General features: G+C 42.5%; 1 protein-coding gene across 13 annotated transcripts in view; it reads left to right on the plus strand.

The window, feature by feature from the left end:
* Positions 1-14440, plus strand: part of cep170aa (centrosomal protein 170Aa) — a 70446-nt gene that overhangs the window by 30088 nt on the left and 25918 nt on the right. For 12 of the 13 annotated variants that reach the window (XM_020460408.2, XM_020460407.2, XM_020460406.2 and 9 more), the window contains exons 6-8: positions 3762-3969; positions 7125-7262; positions 13395-13856. In XM_020460408.2, coding sequence (XP_020315997.2) covers positions 3762-3969; positions 7125-7262; positions 13395-13856 — 808 coding nt within the window. Of the gene's footprint in view, positions 1-3761; positions 3970-7124; positions 7263-10896; positions 11188-13394; positions 13857-14440 lie in introns of those variants that run through there. The other variant, XM_031805013.1, reaches the window with a different exon arrangement.

Consider the following 14440-nt stretch of genomic DNA (forward strand, 5'->3'; position numbering starts at 1 on the left):
TTTCCACATTTTGTTGTGTTACAGCCTGAATTTAAAATGGATTCAATTGAGATTTTTTTTGTCACTGGCCTACACACACTAAACTATAATGTAAAAGTGGAATTATGTTATTTTTTTGACTAATTAATAAAAAATGTAAAGCTGAAATGTCTTGAGTCAATAAGTATTCAGCCCCTTTGTTATGGCAAGCCTAAATAAGTTTAGGAGGAAACATGTGCTTAACAAGTCACATAATAAGTTGCATGGACTCACTCTGTGTGCAATAATAGTGTTTAACATGATTTCTGAATGACTACTTCATCTCTGTACCCCACACATACATACATCTGTAAGGTCCCTCAGTCGGGCAGTGAATTTCAAACACAGATTCAACCACAAAGTCCAGGGAGGTTTTCCAATGCCTCGCAAAGAAAGGCACCTATTGATAGATTGGTAGAAATAAAAATCTGACATTGAATATCCCTTTGAGCATGGTGAAGTTGTTAATTACACTTTAGATGGTGTATCAATACACCCAGTCACTACAAAGATACAGGTGTCCTTTCTAACTCAGTTGCCGGAGAGGAAGGAAACGGCTCAGGGATTTCACGATAAGGCCAATGGTGACTTTAAAACAGTTACAGAGTTTAATGGCTGTGATAGGAGAATCAACAACATTGTAGTTACTCCACAATACTAATCTAAACGACAGAGTGAAAAGAAGGAAGCTTGTACAGAATAAAAATATTCCAAAACATGCATCCTGTTTGCAACAAGGCACTAAAGTAATACTGCAAAAAGCAATTAACTTTTTATCGTAAATACAAAGTGTTATGTTTGGGGCAAATCCAATACAACACATTACTGAGTACCACTCTCCATATTTTCAACTATAGTGGTGGCTGCATCATGTTATGGGTATGCTTGTAATCGTTAAGGACTGGGGAGTTTTTCAGGATAAAAAATAAACAGAATGGAGCAAAGCACAAGCAAAATCCCGAAGGAAAACCTGGTTCAGTCTGCTTTCCACCAGACACTGGAAGATGAATTCACCTTTCAGCAGGACAATAACTTAAAACACAAGAGTTGCTTACCAAGAAGACTCAGAGTTACAGTTATGACTTAAATCTGCTTGAAAATCTATGGAGAGACCTGAAAATGGTTGTCTAGCAATGATCAACTACCAATTTGACAGAGCTTGAAAAAAAAGATTCACGCCCTGACCTTAGAGAGCCTTTTTAATTATCTATTTGGTTAGGTCAGGGTGTGACTTTGGTGGGCAAATCTATGTTTCTATTTATTTGTTGGCCTAGTATGGTTCCCAATCAGAGGCAGCTGTTTATCGTTGTCTCTGATTGGGGATTACACTTAGGCAGCCCTTTTTCCCACCTTCAGTTGTGGGATCTTGTTTTTGTACAGTTACTGTGTAGCCTGCAGAACGTTATGTTTGTTTATCTTTTTTTTGGTGTTCATCAAAATAAAGAAAGATGTACGCTTACCACGCTGCGCCTTGGTCTCATTCCAACAACGGACGTAACAATATGAAAAGAATAATGGGCAAATATTGTACAATCCAGGTGTGCTAAGCTCTTAAAGACTTACCCAGAAAGACTCACAGCTGTAATCGCTGCCAAATGTGATTCTAACATGTATTGACTCAGGGGGTTGAATACTTACAGTATCTAATCAATATATATTAGTTGTTTATTTTCTTTTACATATGTTAGAATTGTTCTTCCATTTTTAATAATTTGAGTAGATCGTTGACAATTAAATACATTTTACTCCCACTTTGTAACACAACAAAATGTGGAAAAAGTGAAGGCCTATGAATACTTTCTGAAGGCACTGTGCACGATATCTATTTTGTTCTCAATATTGTGCTAAATATCTAATTTCTGCTAAATAGGAAAATAGCACCGGTTATATCATAGTATAAAAAAGTGTTTGTACAGTCGTGGTCAAAAGTTTTGAGAATGACACAAATATACATTTTCACAAAGTTTGCTGCTTCAGTGTCTTTAGATATTTTTGTCAGATGTTACTATGGAATAGTGAAGTATAATTACAAGCATTTCATAAGTGTCAAAGGCTTTTATTGACAATTACACGAAGTTGACACAAAGAGTCAATATTTGCAGTATTGACCCTTCTTTTTCAAGACCTTTGAAATCCGCCCTGGCATGCTGTCAATTAACTTCTGGGCCACTGATGGCAGCACATTCTTGCATAATCAATGATTGGAGTTTGTCAGAATTTGTGGGTTTTTGTTTGTCCACCTGCCTCTTGAGGATTGACCACAAGTTCTCAATGGGATTAAGGTCTGGGGAGTTTCCTGGCCATGGACCCCTGAGCCACTTAGTTATCACTTTTGCCTTATGGCAAGGTGCTCCATCATGCTGGAAAAGGCATTGTTCATCACCAAACTGTTCCTGGATGGTTGGGAGAAGTTGGTCTCAGAGGATGTGTTGGTACAATTCTTTATTCATGGCTGTGTTCTTAGGCAAAATTGTGAGTGAGCCCACTCCCTTGGCTGAGAAGCAACCCCACACATGAATGGTCTCAGGATGCTTTACTGTTGTCATGACACAGGGCTGGTGGTAGCGCTCACCTTGTCTTCTCAGGACAAGCTTTTTTCCGGATGCCCCAAACAATCAGAAAGGGGATTCATCAGAGAAAATGACTTTACCCCATTTCTCAGCAGTCCAATCCTGTACCTTTTGCAGAATATCAGTCTGTCCCTGAAGTTTTTCCTGGAGAGAAGTTGCTTCTTTGCTGCCCTTCTTGACACCAGGCCATCCTCCAAATGTCTTCGCCTCACTGTGCGTGCAGATGCACTCACACCTTCCTGCTACCATTCCTGAGCAAGCTCTGTACTGGTGGTGCCCCGATCCCGCAGCTGAATCAACTTTAGGAGACGGTCCTGGAGCATGCTGGACTTTCTTGGGCGCCCTGAAGCCTTCTTCACAACAATTGAACTGCTCTCCTTGAAGTTCTTGATGATCCGATAAATGGTTGATTTAGGTGCAATCTTACTGGCAGCAATATACTTGCCTGTGAAGCCCTTTTTGTGCAAAGCAATGATGACGGCACGTGTTTCCTTGCAGGTAACCATGGCTGACAGAGGAAGAACAATGATTCCAAGTACCACCCTCCTTTTGATGTTTCCAGTCTGTTTTTCGAACTCCATCAGCATGACAGAGTGATCTCCAGCCTTGTCCTCAACAACACCTGTGTTAACGAGAGAATCACTGACATGATGTCAGCTGGTCCTTTTGTGGCAGGGCTGAAATGCAGTGGAAATGTTTTTGGGGGATTCAGTTCATTTACATGGCAAAAAGGGACTTTGGAATTAATTGCATTTAATCTGATCACTCCGTATATGCAAATTGCCATCATACAAACTGAGGCAGCAGACTTTGTGAAAATGTATATTTGTGTCATTCCCAAAATGTTTGGCCACGACTGTAAGTAGACTCATGAGCTCATAGCTTGCCCCATGCAAATATAACTTTGGGCTGTGTGTGTGTGTGTGTGTGTGTGTGTGTGTGTGTGTGTGTGTGTGTGTGTGTGTGTGTGTGTGTGTGTGTGTGTGTGTGTGTGTGTGTGTGTGTGTGTGTTTGTGTGTGTGTGTGTGTGTCAGCATTAGATGAAAGATTATATTTTTGACCATGTACTCTGTCTTCCCCTGCTGTGTCTCTTCCACTCTCTCCCCCTTGCCCCCTTGCCCCCTCGCCCCCTCACTGTCTCCCTCCCTCCCTCCCTCTTTTTCCCTCCATCAGCATGAGAAGTTCACCAGCCAGCTCCAGCTGAGTAAGAAGCCCTCCAACGGTGAGCCCACCAAGTCACCTGCCAAATCTCCTCCCAAGTCTCCTGCTAAGACCCCCAAGTCCTCCAGCTGCAGACCAGCTGAGAGCAAGGCAGCCGAGGGGACCATGGAGCCATCAGCCAAACCTTCCGAATCACACAAGGGAGATGACAAGATGGCAGGTGAGAGCAGGAAGCACATATAAGAGATGACATGTATGTTGTACATTACGGTATGATCCAGTCATTTCAGGGAATAACTTAATGGGATATTTCATTGTTGATCTTCAAGTGATTCAGTCATGACACAGTATTTGGAGATTTGGCCCTTTCTGCATCCAAGTTGTGACTAGATTCATAATTCCATTTTATACCGATAGCATTTTAGAATCAGTATTCTAAATGAGTAAGCAACGATTGTCACGATCCCACCGTACATGATACAGTATAGATAGACATGTCATCTGAAAAGACTAATAAATCTCTACTTTTCACTGCCTGTCTCTTCTGGAGCTTTTTCTTTTCATTTATTGCCTGTAATAAAAGAGTGAGGGCTTAGGGCGGATGTTTAAATAACACATTGTAAATCCAGCTGAATCTCATTAAAGCAACCTTAAAAACAACACAATAATCTGAACAACTGTCCCTGTACCACTGGAGGGTCTTATCTGATTGGCCAGCCTAGCATGCTCCTGGGCCCACTATCAGTAGCTGAATGAGTATTATTCCAATCAAATAGCTATAATTATCTACAGGAGGCAGTAGAGTGTCTGCAGCTGCTCCTGCTCCTGCTCTCCTCTCTCTCTGTTTCTGTTTCTGTCATCTCTCCCCTGTGCTTTTGGCAGGAGGAATGTCCGCTCAATAGTCAATTCACTCAGCTGGAGTGGGAGCTTATGCTGGTGTTGGTGTAGGTAACAGTGGATATTTTACGGATGTTAGTGTCTCTTACAGTAGTTGGTACAGATACTGGATACTCTGTGGGAGGCGGAGGGGATGTCTTGAGTTGAATAGCTGCTGTATTACAGATGGCACAGTATATTTGTCTAGCTTTTAACAGGGGAACCATGGCTTTTGCATTGTGACAGTACATGGTTCATTGTCATTACATTAGGAATCTCAGAGGGAGTTTTTGCTATGCACTGGCCTTTTACAGTAGGTTACCTGGGGCGGCAGGTAGCCTAGGCTATCGAAAGGTCGCTGGTTCGAATCCCTGAGCCGACTAGGTGAAAAATCTGTCTACATAACCTTGAGCAAGGCACTTAACCCCAATTGCTCCTGTAAGTTGCTCTGGATAAGAGTGTCTGCTGAATTACTTAAATGTTAAGCTGTTTGGTCCCTATGGATTGAGTAGTTAGTTCTGAAATATGAGAAGATGTCCTTAATGAATGGCTTTAGCCGTTGTCTATAGTCTCAGGATAAAAAAAACAGATGTTCTAACACTGTCATATGGGGCGTCAGGCTTAATCCATGAGTCCAGTGTACCAGCATTACATGCAACCCTGCTTGCCACCCACTATGTGTTTAATTACAACATCTGCAGTGGGGGCCTTCAGCAGAAGGCCTCCATTACCCGACGGCCCTTAAAAAATAGGAGGCAGGAAGCGTTTACATGTGTTTCTCCTTTGCTGCCACCTGGATATTTTAGCCTGTTAATTGTCAGTTTGATGCTAATGTGTTGGTCCCCCCTGACGACTCAGGGAATCACTGTATGTTCCCTTTCCTCTCTGCAACACACCACCATAGGTTCACTGGAGATATTATGCAAGCAGGCATAGCTCCTCACCAAGCTTGCAGCATTTATAGGCTCCTCACCAATCTTGCAGCAGTAATAGGCATTTATAGGCATTTTTAACACAAGCATCTGTAAGTATGTGCTGCAATTAATGCTTTCTCTGGGTTTTGTTCAACATATGTAGGATCTTCATTTGAGCTAGTTTGCCACAGCAGAAAAATTATCCTGCAGCAACAGGAAATTGGGGCGGCAGGATAGCCTAGTGGTTAGAGTGTTGCACTAGTAACCGAAAGGTTGCAAGTTCATATCCCTGAGCTGACAAGGTACAAATGTGTCATTCTGCCCCTGAACAGGCAGTTAACCCAGGCTGTCATTGAAAATAAGAATCTGTTCTTTAACTGACTTGTTCTACTGCTTGAGCTCCTGTTCCTCTTATAGAATATTAGCTCAAAAGTATTGTAGAGCGCCAGCACCTAAATATAAACCGTACCGGCACCCAAAATGAGTACCAGCATCTATTTCAGTCCAAGTCAATTCACTCAGCTGGAGTGGGAGCTTATGCTGGTGTTGGTGTAGGTAACAGTGGATATTTTACGGATGTTAGTGTCTCTTACATAAAATAAATAAATAGAAATGTGGATTATAAATCATGGTGGTTTTTGTAGGGGTTGATTGGAAAAATCAAGTCTGAAATTTCAAAGTGGGATTTACAAACTTCAGAAGCCTTTTAAACCTCAAATATACAACAAGTTTTAAATGTCTTGCATTTCAGAAAAGTTGCCCTGCAACAGGGTGATCAAATGAAGATCCGGCATCTGCATGCAAAGTCAGTGCTTACTTAAACTTGAAGTGATTATGTTCCATTTAGCTATTGTGACTTTATTTGGAGTAAATTGGCCTACACATCATGTCCCGACCTGGGTTCAACTAGCAACATACTATTGGGCTTGACTTGGACTGAAATAGATGCTGGTACTCATTTTGGGTGCCGGTACGGTTTATATTTAGGTGCTGGCGCTCTACAATACTTTTGAGCTAATATTCTATAAGAGGAACAGGAGCTCAAGCAGTAGAACATTTTAGGTGCCGGTACTCAGCTCTGGTGAACTCCTGCCCAAGTCAAGCACTGGTCATCTGTAACACAGAGAAATGTGTCCGTTGGTTCAAATGAGGATCAGACAAAGTCCAGGAAGAGATTCTCCTCTTAAACATTTCAACCGATAAACACAGCCAACCTCCAGCCAGTCTGTTTGAAGTCAGATCTGCCATATGTGTTGGTTGTGTGTTGACTTAAGCTCATTGGTGATAAGAGATCAGAGCATGGTGTTGATGGGTTTGTCCCTCTGTGTCCTGCTGACTGGGTTATGTAGGTCAGTGGAATGGCTAAAGCCAAATCAGTGCTCCATGACCCATCATCCAGCTTTAAGACAGATGGATTAAAAAACACTAGTGCAGCTGTGCTCAGGAAGTATTGCATGACCATCACAGTAACTACTGGCCTGTTACTGTGTCCATTGATTTCATTCATATACATGCATGTTTCACAAGCACAATGGGTAGATTATTCAATCTAAATCTAGTGAAACTTCTTGTGTTTGTGTTGTAGGGGACATAGCAGCATTGCACCGAGGAACCCCTCTGTATGGACAGCCATCTTGGTGGGGGGATGGGGACGCAGACGATGAGAACTCCTTCAAGCAGGAGACCAAGACGTGTGGGAAGAAGCATGACAGCTCTGCAGCAGGTAAGAACCCCGAAAAATGACCTCATCATATCTCAAATAAAAACAAATGTGTACATGTCTAGATGTTCAGATACATGCATACTGTACAGTATACTCTAAGGCCTAAAGAACATGATCCAATGACATTCCTGATGGCTTGAGGTCAAATCAAGATAAACTGATCTGCTGTCGTTTTACTTGTGTTCAGTTTTAATGAATTGGCAGGGAATTTGAGCTGGCAATTTGTTTGTAGACGTTCCTGGTTGATCATTGTACCCTATGCAATGTTGGTTCTGAAATATTCCTGTGGTTATAACAGAACTATAGCATGCCAACGTTGGAACATAAAGCACAGAATACTTTCTGTAAGTAGTGAAATGGTGGCTTTATGTTCATTCCCAGGCTTATCCTGTCTCTGTGTATTGAGGGTAATGGCCATCCGGACTCGCAGTACACAGTGTGTATTTACACTGTGTGTGTGTCTGTGTTGGTCCGGAGGACTGGGATCCCATTAACTTGTGCTGGGCAGGAGTAACAGGATTAGAGATTAGACCAGGCTTGGACGCAGCAGGACACCCAATGGGTGCTGGGGTGGACTGGGGGAAGGCCGACCAGACCTCTTAGACTATTAGATCATAGAGCTGTCCTTACACTATCAACAGTCAGAGCTGGACAATAGCACCAGTGCAGTGCATGTCCTCGGCAGCTCTTAGGAAAGCCAACATTTTGGGATAAACTGAGGCTTGTGATCGGAAAGCCTGGAGGACTTTTATTTTAATTCAAGTATGGGAGAGGTTGCATCTATCATGGAACTCAGTAAGTTGAAGCAATTTAACAGATTCTTTGTGTGACCATTGACATGTGTAGAAAGTATAGTGTAGGCTACTTTTGAATTACAATTCTATTAAACAACAGTCGATTAATGTAAGGATATTTGTATTATGACCATGTTCATTTTGGGGGGAAAATGTACAGTTGAAGTCGGAAGTTTACATACACCATAGCCAAATATATTCAAACTCAGTTTTTCACAATTCCTGACATAAAATCCTAGTGAAAATTTCAGAATAATAGTAGAGAGAGTGATTTATTTCAGCTTTTATTTCTTTCATCACATTCCCAGTGGATCAGAAGTTTACATACACTCAATTAGTATTTGGTAGCATTGCCTTTAAATTGTTTAACTTTAACTTTCGGGTAGCCTTCCACAAGCTTCCCACAATAAGCTGGGTGAATTTTGGCCCATTCCTCCTGACAGAGCTGGTGTAACTGAGTCAGGTTTGTAGGCCTCCTTGCTCGCACACACTCCTTGCTCGCACACACAAGTATTAAAACCATGGGACCATGGCACAAAGCCCTGACCTCAATCCTATAGAATTGTGACCTCAATCCTATAGAGAATTTGTGGGCAGAACTGAAAAACTTCTATAGGATTGAGGTCAGGGCTTTGTGATGGCCACTCCAATACCTTGACTTTGTTGTCCTTAAGCCATTTTGCCACAACTTTGGAAGTATGCTTGGGGTCATTGTCCATTTGGAAGACCCATTAACAACCAAGCTTTAACTTCCTGACTGATATCTTGAGATGTTGCTTCAATATATCCACATAATTTTCCTCCCTCATGACGCCATCTATTTTGTGAAGTGCACCAGCCCCTCCTGCAGCAAAGCACCCCCACAACATGATGCTGCCAGCCCTGTGCTTCATGGTTGGGATGGTGTTCTTCGGCTTGCAAGCCTCCCCTTTTTCCTCCAAACATAACGATGGTCATTATGGCCAAACAGTTCTATTTTTGTTTCATCAGACCAGAGGGCATTTCTGCAAAAAGTACGATCTTTGTCCCCATGCGCAGTTGCAAACCGTAGTCTGGATTTTTTTATGGTGGTTTTGGAGCAGTGGCTTCTTCCTTGCTGATTGGCCTTTCAGGTTGTGTTGATATAGGACTCGTTTTACTGTGGATATAGATAATTTTGTCCTTGTTTCCTCCAGCATCTTCACAAGGTCCTTTGCTATTTTTCTGGGATTGATTTTCTCTTTTTGCACCAAAGTACGTTCACCTCTATGAGATAGAACTTGTCTCCTTCCTGAGCGGTATGATGGCTGCATGGTCCCATGGTTTTAATACTTGTGTACTATTGTTTGTACAGATGAATGTAGTACCTGAAGGTATACAGATGAATGTAGTACCTTCAGGCGTTTGGAAATTGCTCCCAAGGATTAACCAGACTTGTGGAGGTCTACAATTTTTGAAGGTATGCCTTGAACTACATCCACAGGTACACCTCCAATTGCCTCAAATGATGGAAATTAGCCTATCAGAAGCTTCTAAAGCCATGACAAAATGTTTTGGAATTTTACAAGCTGTTTAAAGGCACTGTCAACTTCATGTATGTAAACTTCTGACCCACTGGAATTGTGATACAGTGAAATATAAGTGGAATAATCTGTCTGTAAACAATTGTTGGAAAAATGACTTGTGTCATGCACAAACGACATGCCAAAACTATAGTTTGTTAACAAGAAATTTGTGGAGTGGTTGAAAAAACGAGTTTTAATGACTCCAACCTAAGTGTATGTAAATGTCCAACTTCAACTGTAAAATCGCAATATTATTGTGAAAGCAGTGCTCTTATGTACAGTAGATGGTATGTAGTGACCACTGACCTGTCCTTATCTCTGTTATTGAGAGGCCCACAGTAGAGGGCAGTTGACTGGTCTGTCAGCCGTTGTTAATATGGACAGCATCCCCAAGGAAAGTGTCACAAACAGTGGGCCTTCCTGACCAGTCTTTAGTGACAGCCCCAAGCTTCAACAGAGTGCACTGGCCTGTTATGTATGTAATTGTAAGCCATGTCTCTCCGGCGGCATAAAAACAGATCCGGGGTTATATTCATGGTCATTCAATGTAAGTGATACGTGTGCAGTATAGACAGCTTGCAGTGAGCGTGGGTGGTAGGCTGGTAGTGGGTGCTGAAGTCTATAGGGTGCCCATATAATGTTATGGAGTTCTCTGTGATTATGTAGAAACTGCTCCTTCTTCTCATTCAAACTGGCCTGAATCTGAAAGCACTCACACCCTCCGCTTCGAATGCCACTTAAGGGAAGTCACTGAGGACAACACTCTCTCTGTTCAAAACAAGACACCATATCCACCCTCCTCTCCTCAGCGTCCAGCTACACTCTCTCTCTCTCTTTCTCTTTCTCTCACAGGGGCATACATTGTGAGTTTATCTAGCCAAGGAGCCTTCAGCTTTGAATAGCATTATCTGCAGGCATTCTTTAGTCAACAAAGGGAACTTCGACTGGTGTGGAGGAGAGATAGAAAACCTTTTTAATGAATCAGCATTATTTTCCTGAAAGCCTAGAGTCTCTTGGGAGCCCAAAGAAGGCACATAATAAGGGTACGCCAATAAGGTGTACACACAATACAGTTCCCCACATCAAAGAGCCAATTTATAATCTAATCTCCTCCCATAGCTATTTCTGTAGTGTGGAGAGGGCATACTACCCCCACTTGCCCTAGTAGAGAGAGGCTAACTAACAACAGAAGGTAGCAGTGGAGGGGAAGTGAGATAGTTTAGAGGAACGGTCTCATGTACTATTGAATAGATTCTGTTGTAGCCGCCCCCAGCCCCCATCCTTATGTATTGTCACTCAGGGCTATTGGGTTACGCCATTGCACCAGCTCTCACAGAGCACTGAAACAAACCGCTGAAACTCTCATTCGCTAAATAGTCTATAGTAACTTGCTAAAGTAGTAACTTGCTAAAGTCCTTATATATATTGTTTGGCTAATTACTCAATTTAAGGACATAGTTTACTGGGAATCCGAACTGAGGCTTTCATTTTGAAGAGGGAACCACCTCTGCCTGAACTTGCACTTTCTTTGGCCACCTGTGTCTTTTCAGGAGGATATTCAGTCAGTCAGGCCGTTTCAGCTATGAGGTATGTGTTCTCACTTTTAAAGGCACTCTAGTCACTTCAGGGTGGTGGATTAATGAATATAAAACACCTAAAGTCCTGCCAGATTACTTAGATGTATTATATTGTTAAGTAGACATTTGGTTCCTGTCATGAATATGTAATGACATGGGTGTTGTTAGTAATGCTTTGTATGTCTCATGGACTCTAATGTACAGTACACTGAGTGTCCATGTTAAATGAATGGCCACCATGACCCTCAGTGCTTTTGAGTTGAGTTTTCACATCAGTCACATGAGTCTTAATGTGGTCATTAGAGGAAGGGTGGTAGTATTTATAAAAAAGGGAAGTTCTAGGCTTAAGTTCTGATTTTCTTGTTCGGGGAAGCAGTGGGTGTTATTGATGCTTGGATAGGATGAAACCACAGCCTTATTTACTGCCAGACTTGTTGGTGACTATAATCTAGGACCTGATGCAAGTGGTACCAGTTTGAATGTACAGTGCCTTCAGAAAGTATTCAGACCCCTTTAATTTAAAAACAATGTTGTTACGTTACAGCATTATTCTAAAATATATTACATTGTTTGTTTTCCTCATCAATCTACACACAATAGCCCATAATGACAAAGCAAAAACAGGTTTTTAGAAGTGCTTGCTAACTTATAAAAAATTGGAGCAGGTTTTCGTAAAGGGGCTCTCTGTACCTTGCTCTGTTCATCTTTGCCTCGATCCTGACTGGTCTCCCAGTTCCTGCCTCTGAAAAAAATCCATACAGCATGATGCTGCCACCACTATACTTCACCGTAGGGATGGTGCCAGGCTTCCTCCAGACATGACGCTTGGCATTCAGGCCAAAGTGCTAAATCTTGGTTTCATCAGACCAGAGAATCTTGTTTCTCATAGTCCGAGAGACTTTAGGTGCCTTTTGGCAAACTCCAAGCGCTCTGTCATGTGCCTTTTACTGATGAGCCTTTTACTGATTTACTCCCCCGATTGCTCAGTTTGGCCGGGCACCCAGCTCTAGGAAGAGTCTTGATGGTTCTAAACTTCTTCCATTCAAGAATGATGGAGGCCACTGTGGTCTTGGTGTTTTGGTACCCTTTCCCAGATCTGTGCCTCCACACACAATTATGTCTCGGAGCTCTAAGGACAATTCCTTCAACCTCATGGCTTGGTTTTTGCTCTGACATGCACTGTCAACTGTGGGACCTTATATGGACAGGTGTCTGCCTTTCCAAATCATGTCCAATGAATTGAATTTACCACAGGTGGACTCCAATCAAGTTTTAGAAACATCTCAAGGATGATCAATGGAAACAGGATTCGCCTGAGCTCAGTTTAGAGTCTCATAGCAAATGGTCTGAATACTTATGTAAATAAGGTATTTAATTTTAAAAAATTAAAGTAAAATAAAAACATTTCCAAAAGCGTCTATAAACTTGTTTTTGCTTTGTCGTTATGGGATATTGTGTGTAGATTTTTTTATTTAATCAATTTTAGAGTAAGGCTGTAATGTAACAAAATGTGGAAAAAGTCAAGGGGTCTGAATACTTTCCAAAGGCACTGTAGTTCTCTATATGGACAACATTATGTCTCATTTCACTCAATGTTTTACTTTGTTGAAAGCCCCTGTTCGTTGCAGACATGGGGAGTTTATCTGTTTTCAAAAAGAGACAAAAAGTACTTTTAAGTTGAAGTGAAATATATAACTTTCAAGAAAGATTTTGTTTTATAGGGGGTCGTAAATCCGTGTAAGTATTATATCTTCAATATTTGACTTTGATATAGTTCCTTTACTCTGTTAGGGAGGAAATGTGCAAAGCCAACTTTTTTGTATGTTACATGAACAACTCAGCTACTCACTTTGTCATACATATAAACCAGATGGTCTCTCCACTGTCCAATCAGATCATCCATCATCTCCACATCCCATAATGCCTTGCCACTTAATGTAATCAAATTAAGTTACACAATCATTATTAAGTAATAGCCTAAAGGGGTTTTGATTGGCTTCCTCATCAGTTATTGTCAAAGTGGACACTACATGGCTTTGTGCCCCAGCTCAGCCTGACCTGTTTTGTTTAGAGGGCTGTGTTCTGCCAGGGCCTCAGACACTGATTCAGACTAATGGTGAGACTCAGAACAGACACAGCTGAACGGCCCATGTGGGGCCCATGACCTCTGACCTCTAGATACTGATCCCCAGTGTTCTCCTCTCTGTGAACCTACAGACGGCAGAGAGCCTAAGAGGAGTGAGAGGCCTAGGGAGGACGGCCTGGGCCCCGAGCCGAGCTACTTTGAGATACCCACCAAGGAGGCTCAGATGGCCGAGGACAGCATTCATGAGATCCCCACCAAAGACACTGAGGGGGCTGCTGCTACCGCCAGCGCCAGCGCTCAGGGCCACGCCTCACCTCATGCCTTCACAATCGAGTTTGACGACACCTCCCCTGGCAAGGTCACGATCAAGGACCACGTGTCCAAGCTGACTCCGGACCACCGGCCCCGGCCTAAGAAGGCCTCCCATTCAGGCAGCAAGGACCTCAGCACCCTGCAGGCCGCCATGATGGTCTCTGAGAGCAAGGTGGCTGATTGGCTGGCCCAGAACGACCCCCCTACGGTGCGCAGTGAGTCCACGGAGGACAGCAAAAGCATCAAGAGTGATGTCCCTGTCCACTTCAAGAGGCTCAAAGGTGAGGGCCATAGCCTGCCTGCTCTCCTCCCTATATCCCTGCCTGTCTTTCTCTCTGTCCCCCATCTGTTGCCAGATCAGCGAATGCACTTATTCCTCCCTATAGCTACACTACAGTATCTTCTACTAACTGCTCTACATCTGGCCTTGCTAACCTCACAGTTAAGCTGATCAACATGTGTTTTACTGCTAAAAACCTAAAGTGTTTGAGTGTTATTTTGGGAGGTTTTTGGGGAGATCCTGTAAAATGCATCCTCTTAACAAATCTCTTACTCTCTACTAACAGATCCTAAAATGTTGGTCAATCTGATCCTCTAAAATATGACTTGTGTTGGACCCAGAAACTCCTAGGACGCTATTCAATCTGTATCGCTGAAGAGTTACAGATTGCCCGCTAGAAATTGAAAGGTAATTTACTATTGAGCCGACATATGCAGCGTTTACCGTGAATGCAGTCTCCACTAACACGGGAACATTGCCTTTAAATTGCAATCATGCTGTAACACCGAATTTCCGCAATACGGATTGACAACAATAACAATGATACAGTGGGGCAAAAAAGTATTTAGTCAGCCACCAATTGTG

Source organism: Oncorhynchus kisutch, linkage group LG25 (genome assembly GCF_002021735.2).
Source record: "Oncorhynchus kisutch isolate 150728-3 linkage group LG25, Okis_V2, whole genome shotgun sequence".
In the NCBI taxonomy this organism is placed as follows: domain Eukaryota; kingdom Metazoa; phylum Chordata; class Actinopteri; order Salmoniformes; family Salmonidae; genus Oncorhynchus; species Oncorhynchus kisutch.